Genomic DNA, 21,218 nt, shown 5'->3' with positions numbered 1-21,218 from the left:
AGGTAGCAGAAAAGCTAGCAACAAATTCAATAGAAAAGCTCAACACAGGGACAGGACATAACCCTCTGAGGTGACTGAGGAGTGCTGCTTGAGCCAGTTTCTAAGCTGTATAAAAAGTTGTTTCATGATGTTCTGAGTAGGCAGTGTCTCCAGTTCCACTTCGTGTGGTGGCCCTGTTGTCCACTCCCAAGCCCTCTGATGTCCACAAACACCTGGAAGGCAAGGAGCAGGGAAGAGGGAGCCATCAACACACTGGCTTCTGGAAGCCTTTCTTCTTGGCAGCTAGGGAAGGCAGGAAAGGCTGTTCCACAGGAGGATGAAACTGAGGCTCACTGGATATTTGCAAAACCAGGCAGAGCCTGCTTCTACTTCCCTTCCTAATCTCCTGAGGACACTGCCCCTTATGGAAAACAGCACTCAGCGAGCGAGCCTGGTGTCAGCAGCCAGAGACCCACAGGCTGTGAGAAGGAAGATGTGCTCAGAAGCACCAGGATCTGGTAAGGACAGGAGCGGACCTTCCAAACATGGGGAATGGCTTTCAGCATCCTCTCCCTGCAGTGTCCATGTCTAGGGTATGGGAAACCCACAATCACTTTCCAACATAGGGATATCTGTTTCCTTACATGAGAGAAAGCATGCAACATTTGTCATCTGTGCCTGGCTTATTTCACTTAATGAGATGCTCCCCAATTCCACGTACCTTTAGGCAATGCCAGCTTCATCCTTTATGGTTAATACTCCATGGTACCTTATTTAGCGACACATTTGTTGCAGTGCACCTAGGCTGGTCCCAGAACTTGGCTACTCTAGCTAGTTGCAGTAAACATGGTCATGCGTGACGAAGCAGGATGGCATGGCAGACTTTTTTTTGTTGTTGTCTGTTTTGTTTTCTGAGGAACATTTTTTTATAGAGCAGTGCTAATGTATGCAGTTACTAACAGTATAGAACTATTGTTCCCTCCACACCCTTGACGGCCTTTGTTATTTTATTCTTAAATGGCATTCTGACAGAGAGGGAATCTCAGTGTAGCTTTCATTTACTTTCCCTTGATGACTAAAAATGTCAAACATCTGAAAAAAACACATCTGCTGCTTATCTGCAGCAAATTCTTTCAGAACATTTTCTCATTCTTCATTTGTTTGTTATTTTGTTGTTATGGTTTTTATCTTTTCTTTTTTCTTTTAACAAAGTTCCGCTGTATAGCCCAGGCTTTGCCTCATGGCTTTGCCTCCCTCCCGGTATTGGGATTGCAGCATGTGCTGTCGTAGTTGGCTGAGCTTTTGTATTCTTTTCTTATTTTGGATATTAACCCTAGTCTGATGAGCAGCTGGCTGAGACTTCCTCCCACTCTGCAGGAGTCTTCTCCCTCTCCTGAGAGTTTCCCTCACTGTGAAGAACTTTCTTTTGGATGTCCTTGCACTTGCCCACTCTTGCTCTTTTATTTGGGAGCCATGGAACTCTTCCATTAAGGCCTTTGGTTCGTTTGGAATTTATTGTCGTACAGGATGAGAGTCGGGGATCTTTTTTCTGTCTTTTGCATGTGACTATCCAGTTCTCCTAGCATTCTGGGTTGGAGATTTTCCTTCTTTATGGCTAAATAGTATTCTACAGTGCACAGGTACCACATTTCCTTATCTGCTTATCAGTCGATGAACTCTTAGATGGCATCCATTTCTTGGCTATGGTAAAGTGCATTCTCCTGTCACTCTAATTTCACTTCCTGTGGATGCTGGATCACATGGTAGCTCTAGTTTTGACTTTTCAGGGAACACCAGGTTGTTTTCCCTAACAGTTGTGACAGTTTACACTCTTATCAGCAATGTCCAGTGGTCTCTCCTGCCCACACTCTCACCAGCCTCTGATACCTTTGTTCTATGTGAGAATGGGAATTCTTTCTGGGGAAGGTGTATCTCACTCTCTGTGGTTTGCTTTACATCTTCCCAGTGCCTAGTGATCCTGAATATCTTTAATGCATCCACTGGTTGTACCTGTATGTGGCTCTGACTTGCCCAGTTTAGCAGAATCCTGCATGCCATCTGCTGTCTTTGAAAGGCTATAGACCACAGGGACACTAATCTCTCAGGTTTGAGATATGCAGTTTTGTCCTGGCTCAGCCACCAGGAGTCACCCAGAGCCAAGGCAGGGAGTTAATAATGAAGAAGGAGCAATGCCAGGAAGATAATAACAGTGTCCCACTTTGACCATCAAGAATGTCTACAACTAAACTGCCATTTCCCTGTGGACATAGCCAACCAGGAAGCCCAGTGTGGGCAGCTGGCCAACCCAACCCTTCCTTTGACTTCTGAGTGCCCTGACCTGTTTCTGGGACAAACCACAATGATACTGGACAGAACTTTTCTTCTCTCTGCTAGTGGAATATCTGGAGTTGGAAAAAGGTAGGATAGTGGCCCGATTGGAGACTGCAGCCAGGTTCTGCCTCCCTTCTGCCCAGTGCTCTATAAGAAGGCTGAACAAACAAAGGCCCCGGTCCACCTACTGGAGACTCATATCAAGCCCATGACACTGGGATCCTGGAACATATGTGGGATGAGTGAGGGATTTCACAGGCATGGGGAATACCTAGGAATATATTTTAAAATATGGATTTAGTTCAGAAGTTCCTGGAAAGCTTTGCCTATCAGGAATTCAAACACAAGAGTATAATGTGTTTGTGTAATGTGTGTGTGATGTGTGCATGTGTAAAGGGCTGGTTGTTAATAGTAAGGTGAAGACCCGTCAGGCAGCAAGGAAATCACCCTGCCAAGGTTGTCGTCATGAGTGGTTCACGCCATCCTCCTGCTCCATCCACAGATCCAAGTCACAAGGAAAAGAGATGACACATCTCATGCAATGGTGATTACACCATATTTGTCAGACTTTCATTGAATTTCTAACCATCAATGTCCAACAGACCATGCCTATCCCCTGCTCTTGGGCTGTGTAAACCTCCTCCTGCTGGAACTACAATGTGTCTTTCCAGAAACCTTGTTGAGGTTGGTCTTCCAGGACAGGGCAATGGAAATGAAGGGCTGAGTTCCTTTCTGTTGTAATTGGGCCACATTCCATGTTGGAGGGTACCCAAATGTGTATAAGCCTTAGTGAGGTAGGGTCCATAGTCCTACCACAGGAATGGCGTGAGCTTCATCCTTGGGCCTTCGAATGGGAAACAGTGTGTGAGGCTGCAGGTTTATTGTTTCAGGAATTCTTGTCCTTGATCTCTTGGGAGGGTCCTCGACAAAGGGGAGTGAACACAGGGTGACCTCTACATCATCTTGGTCACCACAGCTTCTGACTATGACCGAAGCCAGTGGCTGAGTTGAAAATTCAAGCTGGATCTGGGGTTCTCAACATAGGTCCAGAGGAGGGGAGATTTAGGGAAGACGGAGTTCTCAGCTCATCTTCTCAATTGGCTGAAGGGTTGAGGATCAGTGTTTCTGCTCACCTGCTCCATCCCTGCTGACTGCAGTGTTTCTGTGATGGGCTGTGTCCCAGCTCTCCCATTCAGTGCACACGGTGCTCATGGAGGGATTCCCATGGCAGGCACACTGAGTGTCAGGCCCCATGTCTGTCCTCACCCAGGGAAGGGAAGGGATGCTGAGACCCCATAACCCATCTGACTGTCCCTGCTTGTCCATCCAGCTGCCCTACTTAATTGATGGCTCACACAAGGTCACCCAGAGCAACGCCATCCTGCGCTACCTTGGCCACAAGCACAACCTGTGTGAGTGGGGCTGACTGCAGTGAGGGGGACAGAAGCCATTCCTCTTGGTTTGGTGGAGCAGGATGCTGAGGGTGAGTCTGTGCTGTGTGTGCTGCAGGTGGAGAGACAGAGGAGGAGAACATTCGTGTGGACATTTTGGAGAACCAGACTATGGACACCCGCATGTAGTTGGCCATGGTCTGCTACAGCCCTGACTTTGTGAGTTCCACCAACTCTGAGTTGGAGCTGGCCCTGTACTCTTGCCCTTGCATCTGCTCTAGTCCAGTTTGCCACCAGAGCCACTCAGTGCTCCACATGGTACAGTGTTTGAAATTGCTGACAGAGTAACTCAAAGCTCAGTTTGCCAAATGAAAACTTCCAGTCATCATCCTAAGATCCAGTCCAGACTTTCTACAGCAGTACTTCAGTCTCTAATAGGACAGACAGAGCTCGATCCCTCCAGTTCTAATGGCTGGTTCTGTCCTGAGCCATGTCTTTCTGTTGCCCTGGAGGCTTGCCATGCCTGTAGCATGCACACTCACACTATGAGAAGAAGACACTGGGGGTAGGGAACATTCTCCTTCCAAATGGCTTCCCAGAGCTGTGTCCTTAACATCCACAGAGATAAGCAGATGTTCCTAATAGACAACTCAGTCAACCAAAGGCCTTTGATCCTCCCCTTGTTTCCTTTTGTCCTCTCAAATTCACCTCATCTCTTTGGAACCTGTACTGAAGTCCTCACCGCACCAGTAGGTAGAACACTGCCTGTTTCCTGGACAATTTCAGTTGTTTGCTTCTGCCTCATGTGAGGTCAGAGTTCAGAGCCAGGTGCTCACAGCTGTCTCATGCACAGTGGTTTTTTTGGCAATGGTGGTAGAGACCAGGGGACAGAGCTATATCCTGTTGGGCTGTTTCCTAAGAGCAGTCTAATCATGGTGGTGCTCTAACTTAATGCCTGGACACCACTCTGAGATGCATCATGTCTGAGGATATGGACATTGTGTTTCAGGAGAAATGAAAACTAGAGGATTTAAGAGGGCATCCCTGAGTATCTCTGGGAAGATAAAGCTCTATTGTGAGTTCTTTGGGTTCACCCATGATTTTCAGGAGGTAAGGTAAAGGGAGGGAGATGAGGCTGAGGAGTAGCTGTTCTAGGTCTACCAGTTCTCAATCCCCTCACCTTCTTGCAGAGTGCCTATCTATGTGGATGTCAGCACTTGTAACGTCTTTGGCCAGCACTGTGCCCGAACGCATTCCCAGACCTTAAGGATTTCATAGTTCAATTTTAGGTTGTCTTTCCTGGATCTTCGCTCCTTTTGGATTGTCTTCTTCCTTTCTCCCTTTCCACAATGCCTTCCTTGGAATGAAAATGAAGAATAATTGGCATTTATAGAAGACTGGGCCTATTGTTCAATAAAGTCTTACAACTACTGAATGACATTTGTCATTACAGCAACCTATGGGGTGGATAGAATTAGCAAAAGCTATTGAACAGATAGTGAGAATGAGTACATCCTCCCAAGGGATAGTGAGAATGAATATATCCTTCTGTGGTGTTGGTTCCTGTGGCAAATGACAGTCGCTACAGTCACTTCTTTGTCCCTGACTTAAGACAAAAAGAAAAGCTGTGGTCAGGGGTATGTGAGTGACAGGCATCTGGAGAGAGAAAGTACTTTCTCAGCTAGTTCCCACCCCATTGCTTTTGATCCAGGCTGCTCATCCTGGAGACCGTGTGAGAAATCTGTACCGTACTGTATGCTCTGGCTGTACAGTGTGGTGGGAGAGTGCGGGAGGCCACAGTCCAAGGCCAGCCAAGCCTGGCCTCTTGGGTACAGGCAGCCTTGGAACTTTGACTTATTCATAGCTTATCTGGGCATAGCTCAACTGGGAAGATGGCAAAAGGCATAATGTCATTCACTAGCAGGGCTTTCCACTTATCTTCCCCTATTTCTTCTTCCCAGCCCTTCCCTCAGCCTAGATTCCCATTTCCCTGGTTCCCTGGTTCCTTGGGCTCCCCATTTATTCATCAGTTTCCTCCTATTCCTTGTCTATGTCCTGCATCCAGACAGCCCTCTGCTTAGAGGAAATTATCTGATCCCAGAATCTCCAGTATGCACTGAAGAACCAGACCCACACATGTGCTGCCCTGGTCCTTGGAGTGAGCAGCCAAGTCCTGTCTGATCCCCAGTAAAGTCTGAACCACGTTTGGTCTGTGTCTTGTCTAATTGCCTGTGACTCCCAGGACTGTGTTGACTTGGTTAGGTGGTCTCTGTTTTGTTCTTCACAGCAGGGCCTGGGTGATGGAGATGTACGGACTGTAAGTCATTTAAGATCCTTGGTGTCCCTAGTCCATGGCCTTTGGTCCTCAACTTGGGATTCTTACAGAAGAGGTCCCTTTCTTTGGACTGTTCCATCTTTGATGTGAATGGCTTGGCATGTGGTTGGTGTCTAGGAAATTTGGAATCTGAATGAATTATCTTCAGAGAATTTTTTAGCCTGTCCATATGTGATGGTTTGTATATGCTTGGCCCAGGGAGTGGCACTATTAGAAGATGTGGCCCTGTTGGAGTAGGTGTGTCACTGTGGGTGTGGGCTATAAGACCCTCATCCTAGCTGCCTGGAAGTCAGTATTCTGCAAGCAACCTTCAAATGAAGATGTAGAACTCTCAGCTCCTCCTGCACCATGCCTGCCTGGACACTGTCATGCTCCCACCTGATGATACTGGACCGGATCTCTGAACCTGTAAACCAGTCCCAATTAAATGTTGTCCTTACAAGAGTTGCTTTGGTCCTGGTGTCTGTTCACAGCAGTAAAACCTTAACTAAGACACCATACAGCCAGCTGTAGGGCTTAGAGCTCTGGTAAAAACAACTTATCCAGAGACATTACAGCAATGTGTCTACTTGGGGGTGCTGGAGTCTGAGTCAGAGGCTCTCTCAGCTAAGCAGGCTCATTAAGAAGCTGCAGCTGCCTGTGGAAAGGCATGATCAGGTATGGGCAGGCCTGGTGTGCAGGGCTCCAGTGCCACAGTGTACGGTCAAAGATGCTGTGGACATTTTGCATCAAGTTGTCCATGAAGGACTTGGACACACTGCAGAAGTACCTACTGAGCATGTTCCTATGCCAGGGGCTGCATCATAGTGTCTGACCTTTGTCAGGCAGTGCCTGCAACCTACATGTGCCAGGAAGCACATCAGGATGAGAGCCCTGATGGGTGTTGTCTTCATGCCCCCTGCTTGCTGCTGCCTACTGCAGTCAAGGAACAGGCAGGCCTGCTGAAATAAATGAGGAACTAAAAAGTCATAAGATAAAAATTCATAGAAGTGAAATGTTCGTGAAACTGGTAAGTTCACTTTATTTCAGCCAAGGTCTGTTAAATTTTAACTAAAAGACAAAGAAGATAAGCTGGAAAGGATGTAGTAAAGTCAGGAGTGGCGCTCTGATAATGTTGAGTAGAGAGGATAAAATTACCAAACGACACCGAAGACATGGACTTAGAACAGAGGTTGGCTAACGTCCCCATGACAGGCCAGTACTTAGGCTTTGCAGACCATACACTCTTCACTGTAGCTCCTCAACCCTGCAGTTAGAATGGAGCAGCAACAATAAAGCGCTGGCTGTGGAGGTGCTTCTGGTGCACGTCATTAGTTCTAGCACTCCAGAGGCCAAGTTAGCCAACCCTGGGCTAAGAAAGACGGCTGCTCATGCTGCCCAGCTGGGGCCTGCACAGCCCTGCCAGGACATCCTCTCTGCCAAGGAGCTTGTGCATGAGGATGATGACAGCTGTTTTTGGCTTCAGGAGAAAGAGAACCCAGAGTATCTCCTTGGGAACCCCTTCTTGGGAAATTAAAGATGTTATTGATTATTGGGTGTGGCCAGTGCATCCCAAGCACAAGGTGAAAGGAAGAGAGATGTTTCTGCTGCCTTGATGGAAAACTCTCTGAATCTGTGAACCAAAAACATCATCTCTTGGGATCAGTGAGATGGCTCAGTGGGTTCAGGCACTTGCTGCCAAAGCTGACAACCCAAGTGTGATTCTCAGGACTCACTGGAGAGAACTGACTCCAGGAAGTTGCTCTCATAGTACATGTGCTTTCTCCTCCCAATAAACAAGCATTGATTAATTGATTAATTGATAAATTAACTCATGAGACACATTTAAAAATGTGTTGTCTGTGTTAGCTGTTTTTGTCACAAGGATAAGGAAATTGATTAATATATGTTCATGGACACAAGATGATCTTCAGAGAACCATATCCAGTTAGAGTCCCACTGGGAAGCTCTGACTTCCAGGCTGTGGTTGGTGCTAGGTCTAAGTATCTACTGTCCTTTCTCAAGGACTGTACCTTGATCATCTTGTGTGGTAGTTTCTTTCTATCTCCTTCTTCATGTTAAAGTGTGGATTTGAATTGTCCTTGTTCTGGCTAGGTTTATGTCAATTTAGCACAGGCTAGTCATCAGAGAGGAGGAAGCCACAATTGAGAAAATGCCTCTTTAAGATTGTTTCTTAGGCAAACCTGTAGGGCATTTTCTTAATTAGTTGGGGAGAGTCTAGGCCACTGTTGGAGGGTGGGTGCTATCCGTGGGATGATGGTGCTGGGTTCTATAGGAAAGCAGGCTCGGCGAGCCACAGGGAGAAAGTCAGTAAGTAGTACTCTTCCATGAGTTTCTGCCTCTAGGTTTCTGCCATTTGAGTTTCTGTCCTGACTTCCTTCAGAGATGAAGTCTTGTAAGACAAAATAAACCCTTTCCTTCCCAAGTTGCTTTTGGACAGGACATTTTATCACAGCAATAGAAACCCTGACTAGTGGTGGGGCCTGGAGAGATGGTTCTGCTCTTCCAGAGGGCCTGAGGTTCAATTCCCAGCACCCACATGGCAGCTTCACAGCTGTCAGTAATTCCAAGATCTGACACCTTCACACAGTCCTACATGCAGGCAAAACACCAATGCACATAAAATTAAAATAAAAATTAAAAAAAGAAAAGAAACTCTAAGCTGTCCCTCAAAGGTTTATGTATTGAATGAAGGCATTGTTCTCAGTGTAACAGTATTGAAAGGTGGACCTTTAAGAGGTGACTAGATCATGAGGCCATGACCCACCACCAATGCTGTGGTGTAGTTGTGGATTAATAAAAGGCTATTGAGAGGTAGTGGAAATCCAAGGGTTGGCCCTAGTAGGAGGAAGTAGGAGTTAGGAATGGGCATGGCTGAGGGGTATATTATAGCCTTTCCCTTTCGTCTCGTGGCTTCCTCACACCGTGTGGTGAGCAGCTTTTCTCCAGCACTGTCTCCTTGCAGTAAGTGTTCTTCCCCATCATGGAGCCAAGAGATCATGGACTGAAAGTTCTGAAACCGTGAGGCAGAATAAATATTTCCTCATTTGGACTGACTTCCTCTCCTATTCTGTCTAAGTAACAGACATCTGACTATCACGTACATTCCGCTGTAGCACGTGGAATGGGACAGATTCTTATCTTCACACCATGATCCTCTGGTGTCAGGTACAGTGGGACAGGTAGAGATGTCCTCATCCTGAAACTGAGGGTAGGAGAGTTAGAGCAATACACACACACACACACACACACACACACAAACACACACACACAGAGAGACAGAGAGACAGAGAGACAGAGAGACAGAGAGACAGAGACAGAGAGAGGGAGGAGAGGGAGATTTCAGACTCTGAGTGCATGTGGTACCTACTGGGTGCTGGGGAGCAGTCTCTCAGATAACCATGGACCACTAACTTTTTTTCCGACTCCCACACAACCTACTTTGTTACTGATTTTGCAACTAGTTCTCATTGTGCAAGAACAGGCATGGCTGTGGGGAGAGAAGAAGGATGGAAGAGGGAGGGGAGAGCCAAGGTCTGTGCCCTCTCACTCCTGCCCCACTCACTCCAGCCCTGCTCACTCCTGCCCAAAGGGATTTATTTATTTATTTATTTATTTATTTATTTATTTATTTTATGTAGACACCCCATAAGAGGGCATCAGATCTCATTACAGATGGTTGTGAGCCACCATGCGGTCAGAACCTCTGGAAGAACAGTTAGTGCTCTTAACTGCTGAGACATCTCAATAGCGCACCCCCACCCCAACCCCCTCCCGTCTTTGAACTCTTTAGAAGCTATTTGCCACTCGCTGTCCTGAACTAGACTGGAATAGACATAGCTGTTGTTCTGACTGGTCCACTAGGGAGCAGGTCAGTTTCGGCTCAATGAGACTGACCTCCGGCTCCCCAAGTGAACTTTCTGCTCTCAGGGACTTGATGGCAGCCCTGATGAGGTTTCCTTCCTGGACCTGCTGGCCAGGCCTTTCTCATGCTTGGTCACAGATAAGATCTCTTCTGTTCTGCACTGATCTGCTGGACCCCTTTGTCCTGTTGGAGGTTTGACTTGTGTGCAAACACAGGCTAGAAAGAGCTTACCTGTGAACCAGGAACATGTCTATGCATATGAAGAGAGAGGGATGGAGTCCTTCACAGGAAATGAGAGACATGAGCCCAGGGACCTCACCACCCACAGAGCCAGTCTGACTGGGACCCTGTCCCACTGACTAGCTGTGTGGAAAGAAAGAAGTTGCTTAAGCCTTCTGTGCTTCAGGTTCCCTCCTGACCAGGGAACATGGTCAGACAGCTTTGGAAGGATTCTTGAGTGTATGTCCATGTCTGCACTGTGATATCTGGTGTGTTCAAAGCGCCCTGTAGAGGGTCTAGTTCCTGCCTTGGGCTCCAGCTGTTCCATTGGTTCACATTCCCTTCTCCTTCCTTCGGACTCCCCCTTCCTCATGGGTGACTCTATTATGCTCTGGATGAATGATTTTTTACCAAGTTACAGTACACTTTCTCTGTTATGCATAGGTGGGGATTTAGGCTCAGAATGTACTGTACAATCATCCTCTCTTGTGCTGCCTCCCAGGTGATCATTCACGCCTGATCCGTGTAGTTCCTGACAACTGGTGCAACGTAAGTTTTAGGCAGGTTTGTAATTTTGTACAGTCAGTTTCTGGAAACCAGTGCCTGGAAAAACATCACTAGTATGCGTCATTACATCACTCATTTCTTAATTTTTTTATCCATATTTTGTTGCATTCATTAGATGCAGTCGGTTAAAGCATTCATATGCATCTATGGAAAAATGTATCCTCAATATTGAAATCATTTGTTCAGATTTATAATTGTTTTATTCTGTCTCCTGATGTTGTACTAACTTGGAGTCTTCCCATGTTGAGTAAAGTCTTCTGTCCCAGGCTGGACTCAAAGTTGCTGTGTAGCTGAAGATGACCTTGAGTGCCCTTCAGTTCCAGCCCCAGCCTCTGCGTGCCAAGATTAGAGGCGAACACCACCATGCTTGGTTTATGATGTTCTCAGGATTGACTGCCAGGCTTCATGCGTGTTCAGCAAGCTTTCTACCACTTGGGCCACTTCTCCAGCCCCTGCAATTTCCTTCTGTCATTTCCTTTTGTCGTTTTTGTTGTTGGTGTTGGAGTTTTGCTCTGTCAATTTTGCTAATGTTTTATGGTATAAGTTTACTGGATTCTTATGCACACTGAAGAACGTTTCAGTATTTTTCTTCTTTGTGTAATTTTTTTGTTTTCTACGATTTTATTTTACAACAAACTTGGCTGCTTTACTGCCACTTCACAACCTTAATACGTTTAAACTAAAGCTTTGTCTCTTTCTCTTTTAACTCCATCTGTCCTCTCTTTTCCCTCTATCCCAACATTTCCTCCCTCTTTTTTCCTCCCCCATCCCTTCCTTTCTTGTTTCTTTGTCTCAGTTTTGAGCTGGCCATGTCTGGTACATGGTCATATTCATTTCATTATTTCTTATAGAAATGAGAAAATATTACGTACCTTCTCCATACTGGCTTTATCTAAGTAGTGGTTCTCAACCTGTGGGTTGCAACCCCTTTGGGGTTAAATAGCACATATCCCACAAATCAGATAATTGTATTACCATTCATAACAGTAGTTCAATTACAGTTATAAAGTAGCAATGAAATAATTTTATGGAGTGAGGGTGAGAGTCACTACGAAATGAGGAACTGAATTAAAGGACCACAGTGTTAGGAAGTTTGAGAACCATTGATCAACAGTCAGCGTGTAAGAGACTTCCAGAGAGTCTCCATGAGGCAGAGAACACTTAGTTTATTTGTTGACACTTACTTATCCTGTAGAGTTTTAAACATTCAGAAGCCATTATTTGTAGAATCTTGTGTTTTTGCATGGACCATGTTGAATATCACCCGTTGGCCTGGAAGGAATTATGGAATCCATCTCAGATGTCACTTTACTGGTTAAAAGCCAATTTTCCTCCAACACGTTTAGATTTTTCCTGCACACTGTCCTTTAAGACACTAGGGCTGGCTGCACTGTGAACGTGTGACAGTGCACAGAGACATCCAGAGGATCAGTGATCAACACTGGGATTAAATTCTCCAGGACAGCACTGTTGTGACTCCTAGCTTCAGATTTTTCCATGTCCCCAGTCCCCACTGTCCCCTGATGCCTTTCAGAGACCCCTCTCATTCAAAGGGATGATGCTCTTAGACTCTGGGGACCCTGCATTGAGGACTTGCTGTCCTAGCCCTTATCCCTGTCTGCAGAGTTATTCTGTCCTCTGAAGGGCGCCAGGGCTCTGGCTCCCTTCCCAGGCCCTCTGAGTCTTTGTCCTGGACAGCATGGCTTCCTTCTCCTTCCTTCCACTCCCCTTCTCTAGTTCCCTTAGTGCATGAAAATATGCTGATGTGCCTCATTCATACTTGCACACGATCTCCCTGTAGTTCCCACCAAACTTGCGGTCTTTACCAGTCAGTTCACAGTCAACACGAAGGGCCTTCTTATCCATGGGGTCTCCTTGCTAGGAACTGACTGTTTAATAAAGGAAGAAACATATTGGATGAACACTGTGGTACAATTAAAAGCTGTTTTAATGTTCTTTTACTGCCTGTCAAAGTTATTGTTTTAGTTGGTCATCGCATTTAAAACTCAGTTTTCAGCTACATATAGAAATTTCATTTTTCTGAGATCCTTAGAAGAGCAAATGATTAAAGATCCAAACCATAGGAGCTCATGGAACCAGGAAGTTTCGTGCATGTATGATTAGCATGGTCTCTCTGTGTGCAAGCTTAACTCTGAACATTGTCCTTAAGGCCTCAGTTACTTTCTGAGCGTAGACACTCAGAGAACCTGAAGTGGGCAGGTGGACATGTCCAAATGCTAAGGTGGCATTTGCCACAGGCACTGTGAGCCCCAGAGACATGGTCTCTTTGCTTGCATCCTCACCGAGACCTGCAAAGCACGTGGCTTCTCTAAGGTCCCAGGATAAGATGGCCTGTTTGTCCCCTGCACCCTCACTGCACACCTCCTATGTGAGTGAAGTGATATGCTGGCTTCATATCCCATCGTCCTAGTAAAGGATGACTTAATCCCAAAATGTACTTTCTGCAGAGCAACAGCCTTGCCTTTTGACTTGTAAACTCATTTTAGTTTCCTCTCTCGTCACTTGTTTTTCATTATATCTGGTAAGTTTCTGTAAACCAGGTGATGTCATCCTCAGGCCAATTAACCACAAGCCTCTTGGTTATGAAAGAGTCTCTTGCTGACAGGTGAGTAAGTAGGCAGGTGGGACAGTGTTCTTGGTAGGACATTGTCCTTGTGAAGGTTATAGTACAGGACATATATCCCAGGGTAACCTGAATGGTGATTTGAGCCACTCTGTCATATATAAACACATGTCAGGAGCCCGGGTCAGGTCCAGCATCCAGGGATGTGGACAGCTGAAGGTCTAGCTTTGGACTCCTTGTGTCCTGTGCAAAGTGTTACAGGATCCCATGTGTACAGCATCCTGTTGTTGAAAGCAAGTCGCTTGAGACGCATACTCTCCCTCGCTATGGCACACCCCAGCTGCAGGCTCTTTGCTCCCTTGTGCTCTGCTGGGTTCTGTCAGCTGATTGCTGTCCACAGCTGTGGCTTCCCTCAGACTTATGGTCCCTCTGTGGTTGGTTCTTGAATTTAGATTAATAAACATGGCCAAAAGACTGATTAGTTTTTAATAACTGGTAACAGAAGGGCTGGGTTCCCAAATCTCCTAAAGGAAAATACAGAGATCTGCTTAACTCTGCCCTGGGGTTGTTTTCATGTCACTGACTGTTCCTGTAACTTGAGGCTGTGTGCACAAAAATCCAGTAGCTGTCAGACTGGCAGAGTCCTTTCTCTGACGATAAGTGCTACATTAAACTCTCAGGTCGGGGGCTCACCTTTTTGTCTTTAAGCTGAGAGTTGAGCCTCCCCAGTGACAGATTCCCACAGTCTGGGTGTGAAAACCGAGCTCTGCAAAAGAAAGGAAGGTGGGAGAACACCCACCCATGTTCTTTCGCTGCCTGGCCTGACTCCAGGGAAAGTGCTAGCTAGTCTCGGGAGCATCCAGCAGGCGGCGATGGCGGCAGTAGCAAAGAATGTTTGGGGAGCAGGCGAGCAGATTTTGCTTTCAGGGTGTGCAAAACAGAATCTCGGGGCAGAGGCTGCTTAAGAGTCTTAACCCCGCCTCTCCCGGAGAGGGTGTGGCCCTCTGCCTTCCGCTTTAGGGTCTGCAGCTCTGGTTACAGACCCGGGAAGGGGAGTGTCTAATTGGGATTGGTGCAGACTTGGGAGGGACCCGCCGTTTTGTCTAGCCCACGTTTCTCTGATAGTCTATATAAAATCATAACTCGAAACACGCAGGTCAATCCTGCTGAAGCCAGTTTGAGAAGACCACAGCACCAGCACCATGCCTATGATACTGGGATACTGGAACGTCCGCGGAGTGAGAGAGGGGTCCACTTGGAGGGTGGGACTGGGATGTAAAGCAGAAAGTTCTTAACAGCAAGGGCCCTTCTAACAGTGAATACTCCTGTGGCCTCGCTAGAATCTTCTGCCTGCTGCTCTCTGCGCTAAGGAGCTTACATACTTGGGTGGTTGTGTGAGTGCGCGTATGTGTGTGGCGTGCACATGTATGTGGTGTGCACATGCCCGTGCGGGGTGGCTGTGTTTGTAGAGTGTGGGAGGTCTCAACGGGTAAAGATGAAGTCCCCACAATTTCTGACCCCTGTCTCGTATCCTCTCTTCCAGCTGACACATCCGATTCGTCTGCTCCTGGAATACACAGACTCAAGCTATGAGGAAAAGAGATACACCATGGGCGATGGTAATGACACCTTTCTGGTTAGACACCTGTTTCCCTCTTGCCTATCAAACTATGCCTATACTTCCTGTTATTTAGCCTTGCTAGTCTCTAGCTGAAGCGAGAGGCTGCTGCTTCTGGGAACCTCTTTGAGGGTGCAGTTTGGTTTTGCAATATAGAACACTGAGCATGGAGTTCCTGGTCCATTTGTATTTATAATTAGACAGGATTCATTATTGGGGTCTTATTGGGTCCAGGTTCCCTTTATTACCAGTTGTTATTCAGACCCTTCTCCATCTTGGAAAGTGACTCGCTGTAACAGATTGCTGATTCCCTGACTTAGGGCTTCTTGCTACTGGTCGAATATCTGTAATAGGGTGGGACATGGCGTGATTCCTTTTCACATCCTCTTGTCCACCACAGCTCCAGACTATGACAGAAGCCAGTGGCTGAACGAGAAATTCAAGCTGGGCCTGGACTTTCCCAATGTAGGTGCAGGGAAGGGGAGGTTTGGAGAAGGCCTGGTGTCCTCACCTCATCTCCTGGCCTGGCTGAGGGAACTTGAGATCGATGTTTCTGCTCACCTGCGCCATCTCTGCTGGCTGCACAGTGTTTCTGTGATGGGCTGTGTCCCAGCTCTCCCATTCAGTGGGCAGCATGAACACAGAGGCACACTGAGTGCCGGGCCCCATGTCTGTCCTCACCCAGGGAAAGGTTTCAGGTACCCCATAACCCATCTGACTGTCCCTGCTTGTCTATCCAGCTGCCCTACTTAATTGATGGCTCACACAAGATCACCCAGAGCAATGCCATCCTGCGCTACATTGCTCGGAAAAACCACCTGTGTGAGTGGGGCTGGCCGCAGGGGGGGAGAGTGGTGGAGACGCTCCTCGGCTTGGCTGGGTTGGGATGCTGAGGCGTGCTGTGTGTGCTGCAGGCGGAGAGACAGAGGAGGAGAGGATCCGTGCAGACATTGTGGAGAACCAGGTCATGGACACCCGCATGCAGCTCATCATGCTCTGTTACAACCCTGACTTTGTGAGTGGCCGGAGGTGGGGCAGACAGGGTTAGAAGCAGGAGTGAAAGTCTTGCTTTCTGATCTGTAGTATCCTCCTTCGGTCATGAGCCCTGTTACTAATTCTCCACGCTTTCTGATCTTACCCTTATCACCCTGACGACCTATCACATCAACACTGTGAACCTATCCCTGCTAGTCTTAGTCTTGAGATTCTGCCGGTGGACTCAGTTACTCAGTACAGTTGTAGATCTCTGCTAGATTGACCTCTTCCAATGGGCCGCCTTACCCAGTCTTTATACCAAAAGCTTCCAGGATGAAATTAGAGGATGTGGAGTTGCTTTATTGGTTGAAAGAGCCTGCTACATAGCATTAAAGCTTCAGTATGAATCCTTAGCATCCTATAAAAACACCCTAGTGTTGCAGCCTGCTCTTATAACAGAAGGGTTTCTTGGGTTTTGCTGAGCAATAAGGCCAGTCAGCCTTTGAGCTCTAGATTTAGTGAGAGACCCTATCTCAAAAATAAGGTGGGCAGTGATTGAGAAAGATACTTGGCATCAACATTGCACCCCTTCCCCACTCCCCCGCACCAACAAGTACCAGTATACTCCTTGATGATGAAAATAAGTTATGTCTACACTGGCCTCACACATCTATCCAGTTCTTTCCCCGTAGGGAAAGAATTGTCTTAGGTAACAGTAGAAAACCAGGACATCTTCCTAGTAGGCAGCTCAGGTTCAGACAGAGGAACTTTGATGCCTTTTCCTTTCAGTATTAGTCACTGATCAAAACCGAAGCACACCCTTCAATTATCTGATCTGTTCTCATGCTTCCCCATCCATCCAGTGTAACTGTCTTCTCCCGGTGTCTTTTGTGCCCTTTGTTTCTGTGGTTCCGTTGGATCTCTGGGGCCAAAACATGCAAGATAGTCAGGAGGTACTAGGTGTGACTCACAGCATCTGGTTTGGACTTCAGTGGTGACAGAGTTCAGGGACAGTGTGGAATTTCTGCAGGCTGTCCGTCACCTCTGACATGAGTTCTGTCACCAGTAAAATAGTGATGTGTTCAATGGAATCCTGGACATGGACCTGGCCCATTCTTGGGAAGGTGGCTCTTCCTTTGCAAAGCCCTCTCTGCCAGGGAGCCTATGACTAAAGGTGGTGACAGCTGTTCTCTGCCTCAGGAGAAGCAGAAGCCAGAGTTTTTGAAGGCTATCCCTGAGAAAATGAAGCTCTACTCTGAGTTCCTGGGCAAACGGCCATGGTTTGCAGGGGACAAGGTAAAGGAGAAGGGTGGGGAGGAGGAGTTGCCATTCTTCCCAGGTGTCAAATTCCAGTGCACTCACCCTGGGCTTCCTGCAGGTCACCTATGTGGATTTCCTTGCTTATGACATTCTTGACCAGTATCGTATGTTTGAGCCCAAGTGCCTGGACGCCTTCCCAAACCTGAAGGACTTCCTGGCCCGCGTCGAGGTAATGCTCTGATCATGCTTCCTCTTGGGTTGTCTTCTTTCTCAGGTCCATGATGCTTTCTAGTCCCAAGACTAGGAAAATAACCAGGATTTTCTGAGCTTTCTGTAAAGAACTGTATTGTGCAATATTTATCCCTTCAAAATTCCGAAAGATTCATGTGATTCCGAGTCCCATTGGTCAGATAAGGAGCCTGATACTATGGTGGGTACTCAGGTATTCAAGGTCTCTGCACTTGCAGCTCTACCAGGTTCCAGGACAGCATTCAATGACTGTCCCTGCTTTGAGTCAAAAGAAAAGGCTTCAGACCCTTGCACAACCTCATTTTTCTGTTTAGGATCCCTGGCCAGGCAGAGCATTAGGAGAGTGAGGCAGGCAGGACTAATGTGACATACCCAGATGGAAGAAAGTTCAGACCTGATCTGCAGAGTACCAAGAGCCCAGGGCTCCAGACCTGATCTGTAGAGCACTGAAAGCCCAGGGCTGAAGGTGGTACCTCACTGAGTAGACTTGTGAGTGCCTTCCCTGTTGGGGGACATTTAGCCTGAGAATGTGCCAGGGCATTGTTTCTTCCCTTACATTCTTCTCCTCTTTCATGTCACAGGGCTGTCTGTGAAATGGGGGTCAAATTTTTTTTTCTTTACTATTATTCTCTGGTATTCTCCTCTATATGAGGTTCATGTTGGGCCCCAGAGGGTATGCAAAATGCTGCCATCTTGGGACAGAGTCAGCAGAGAGCTGTGGAAAGCCAGACTGTAAGATGCTTGTGATATTCCCCAGGGCTGTTGAGCCCAGCCTGGACCTCACCTCCATCAGACTTTGGTCGTTCAGACATCTAGGAATTAGATGCATTGATCCAAGGGTTTTCAAACTGCAGTCTGTTGACCGTTCCCATTCTCCATCAAGGGATACACTTTCTCTGCTAATTCTGTCTCTGTCTCTTCTTCCTCCCTTCCTCCTTGCTCTATCCCTCTCTCCCCAGAGCTGAGGGCTAAACTGAGGGTCTTGTGTTTACCAGACAAGCACTCACCTGCTGAAACCCCCGGCCTTTCTCAGCTTGTTCAGCTCTGGTTCTGGTTCAGGTTGGGTATCCTGGGAAACTGCAAGAGTTGGCACCACTGTGGGGTGGGTGGATGGAGAAACAGCTCAGTGCCTTAGCTTAGCTTGTGTGTGTTGTCTGTGGTGGATCTCTGAGCACCCTCTGGAATTGTCTGTGTATTCTCCTGCTTAGTGGATGGCTTACTGCACAACCTACAGTCACATGGAGTGGTCCCTGTATTAGGGGTGGAGATGAGGACAGACAGAGTACAGTGAGATTGTACTGAGCAGAAGGTAGATAATTAACTCCTCTCTCAGGAAACTCATTAGAATCCTGTTCAGCTTTTCTCCCTGGCCTGTTCTCTTGTTGTTCCCTTTCTTGCATGATTTGCTGAGTCACTGGGTGCTTGGCTGTCTTCCTAAGAACACACAGTCAAGTTTTGGTTCCTTTGTCCTGTTAGATTCCTCCTCTGTGTGTAAATACAAGCTCGAGAGAGCGTCCCCAGAAACAGGGTCATGTCCATGCAGAGAGACAGTGAGGGTCTCCTTGGGAGGGCTGAAGAGGGAGTAGAGAAGCAGTGGGGGTGTGTGTGGGGGGGTTGTAGGGGGGTGGGAGTGTTGGAGTATGGGGTGGGGGGTATGGGTGTGGAGTATTGTGTGGGTGTGTGAGGGGTGGGAATGTGTGTGTGGGGGTGGGTATGTGTGAGTGTGGGGTGAGTATGTGTGTGTGTGGGGGGAGCCAGAGAGCAAGAACACACAGCAGGCTGCTCCCAAGCAGGATGAATCCAGCCCTGTTTCACTAGCTGTGTGAGGCAGGAAGTTCCTCAGCCTCTCTGGACTTCAGGTTCCTTCCTGATAACTCATCTTGCAAGACTGATGGGTAGGTTTTTTCCAAACCTGTATTGTAATTTTTAGTGAGTGTAGAACAGCTTATGCAGGATCCAGTCTCCCCTTTGATATGAGGAATGGAAACATTCTCTTGCCTGGGCTGGGAGCTAAGCAGGCTGCTCTGTGCTCCAGCATGAGTCCAGGACAAAGGCTGTTCCTGACCTGGGGCTGCTCCCCTGAGTGGGCTGCAGACCTGAGCTCCTGCTGTGTCCTTCCCAATTTGCAGGGCCTGAAGAAGATCTCTGCCTACATGAAGAGTGACCGCTACATCTCAACACCTATATTTTCAAAGATGGCCCACTGGTGTAACAAGTAGGCCCCTGCCATGCTGGAACTCACAGGGAGGACCTGTCCACACTGCGGATCCTGCAGGCCCTGGGTAGGGACAGCACCCTGCCCTTCTGCACTGTGGCTCCTGGTTCTCTCTCCTTCCCGCTCCCCTCTGCAGCTTTGTCAGCCCCAACTCCTCTCCCTCACCCCAGTCAAGCCCATACAGCCTCCGTTCACCCCACTTTCTTTCATCATGGCCTCTTCTTCACTGATGCTCTGACCCAACCTCACAGCCCTTTTCTGCGATTTGAGGTCTGTCCTGAACTCAGGCTCCCTAGAATTACCCTGAAGGTCAACGCTATCTTAGTGCCAGCCCTCCCTAGAATTACCCCGAAGGTCAATACTCATGCAGCCTGTTCCTGGTGGAGGAGCCGCCCCAGGTCTGTCTCATCCACAATAAAGTCTGAAACACACTTGCCGTGTGTGTGTTGTGTCTTTCTCTTTTGCTCTTTGGCCTTGCCAAGCATCACAGCTGCTTCCAAACAGTCTGAGCTCTGAGCCTGTAGGGCTGGGCTCTGAAATGTCTAATGGAACCAGAAGAGCTTTGACATATCTTGGTTCTAGTCTGAGACCCTCACAGCAGGGATAAAGCTCTTTAAAGCAGTATTTCTCAACCTATGGGTCATGATCCTTTTGAGGGGTGTCACATATCAGGTATCATGCATATTATGATTTATAGCAGTGGCAAAATTACAGTTGTGAAGTAGCAATGAAAATAATCTTATGATTGGGGGATCACCACATCATGAGGAACTGTATTAAAGGGTCACAGAATGAGGAAGGTTGAGGACCACTGATTGACAGCATGTGAGAGGATAAAGTGTGCTGGCTGGGAATCTCCTTCACTGTGGCATGCTGGGAATCTCATTCACTGTGGCATGCTGGGAATTTCATTCACTGAAGTAAACTGGGACTTGGAACTGTGAAGAGCTGTGTCTCCGTAAGAGACGATGAGGCTGGTGGGAATGCCCAGGAGGGGCCCTGGAAGGTCTCTCCACCTCGCACATCGCCATGGCTGTGTCACTATTAGGTCTCTAGGCTATTGTCTCTACTGAGTCTCTTTTGCTTTGGATCTCTACTGGCATGGGGACGGCCCTCCATTCTTGGTTAATTCTTTTCTACCTGGGAAAACTGAATTGAATATTACATCACTCAGTTAGCTATTGTTTGTGTCTTCTCTAATGTCCATGCATCCCCCTTTCAGGGAAGCTGTTTAATACTGTGAAATTTGTTCAGTTCTTGGAGAACTGGTTATGGATGAGTCTGCTTTAGTCAACTCCAGTTTGGGGGCTGAAGAGATGGCTTGGAGATTTGGAGCACTGGCTGTACATCTAGAAGACCAGTGTTTAGTTCCAGTACCCACATGATTGCTAACAGTGCTTTCTGTCTCTACTTAGGGGCCCTGCCTCTCTCTCCTCTGGCCTCTGTGTGTACTGCATGCATGTGGTGCATAGACATACATGCAGGGAAAATATCATATGCAGAAAATTAAAAAAAATTAAAAATCATTCACATACACAAGATAAAATAAAAAACAAACCAGAAGACGAGTGAATTCTTTCTGTAATGTCCAGATGTCTGTTGCTCCCTGGCCTGGTCATCTACTATCTTT

At 47.4% G+C, this 21,218-nt stretch overlaps 1 protein-coding gene, 1 long non-coding RNA gene and 1 other non-coding gene across 4 annotated transcripts; 1 reads left to right on the top strand and 2 right to left on the bottom strand.

Moving 5' to 3' along the window:
- Positions 1 to 475: 475 nt before the first annotated feature.
- On the bottom strand, positions 476 to 607 carry LOC114612464. Its single transcript, XR_003710024.1, has one exon. It is a non-coding gene; the product is annotated as a small nucleolar RNA SNORA71 (small nucleolar RNA).
- Positions 608 to 8,743: 8,136 nt separating this feature from the next.
- Positions 8,744 to 18,634, bottom strand: LOC114612316. Of its 2 annotated transcripts, XR_003709985.1 has the most exons (5): positions 18,381 to 18,634; positions 13,965 to 17,424; positions 12,514 to 12,576; positions 11,872 to 11,959; positions 8,744 to 9,241 (listed from the first exon to the last, which is right to left on the bottom strand). It is a non-coding gene; the product is annotated as an uncharacterized LOC114612316 (long non-coding RNA). The 2 variants fall into 2 exon arrangements; XR_003709986.1 differs by lacking the exon at positions 8,744 to 9,241 and having other exon boundaries at positions 11,834 to 11,959.
- On the top strand, positions 14,281 to 20,022 carry LOC114612310 (glutathione S-transferase Mu 1). The gene is made up of 8 exons (XM_028757266.1): positions 14,281 to 14,509; positions 14,815 to 14,890; positions 15,290 to 15,354; positions 15,630 to 15,711; positions 15,804 to 15,904; positions 17,065 to 17,160; positions 17,243 to 17,353; positions 19,503 to 20,022. Exons 1-8 carry the CDS (start codon positions 14,474 to 14,476, stop codon positions 19,590 to 19,592), a joined length of 657 nt encoding a protein of 218 aa, XP_028613099.1. The 5' UTR covers positions 14,281 to 14,473; the 3' UTR covers positions 19,593 to 20,022.
- Positions 20,023 to 21,218: the final 1,196 nt, after the last annotated feature.

This window comes from Grammomys surdaster, unplaced genomic scaffold, assembly GCF_004785775.1.
Source record: "Grammomys surdaster isolate TR1022 unplaced genomic scaffold, NIH_TR_1.0 126158, whole genome shotgun sequence".
Taxonomy (NCBI): domain Eukaryota; kingdom Metazoa; phylum Chordata; class Mammalia; order Rodentia; family Muridae; genus Grammomys; species Grammomys surdaster.
The sequence above is the reverse complement of the archived record's forward strand: the minus strand, read 5'-3'. Positions and strand labels throughout refer to the sequence as shown.

Bases quoted from the DNA above. Each gene is read 5' to 3' on its own strand.
- LOC114612310 (XM_028757266.1), top strand. From the start codon at position 14,474: ATGCCTATGATACTGGGATACTGGAACGTCCGCGGA. The intron at 15,355-15,629 runs GTAGGTGCAGGG...TTGTCTATCCAG, and splicing joins TGGGCCTGGACTTTCCCAAT to CTGCCCTACTTAATTGATGG. The intron at 17,161-17,242 runs GTAAAGGAGAAG...GGCTTCCTGCAG, and splicing joins CATGGTTTGCAGGGGACAAG to GTCACCTATGTGGATTTCCT.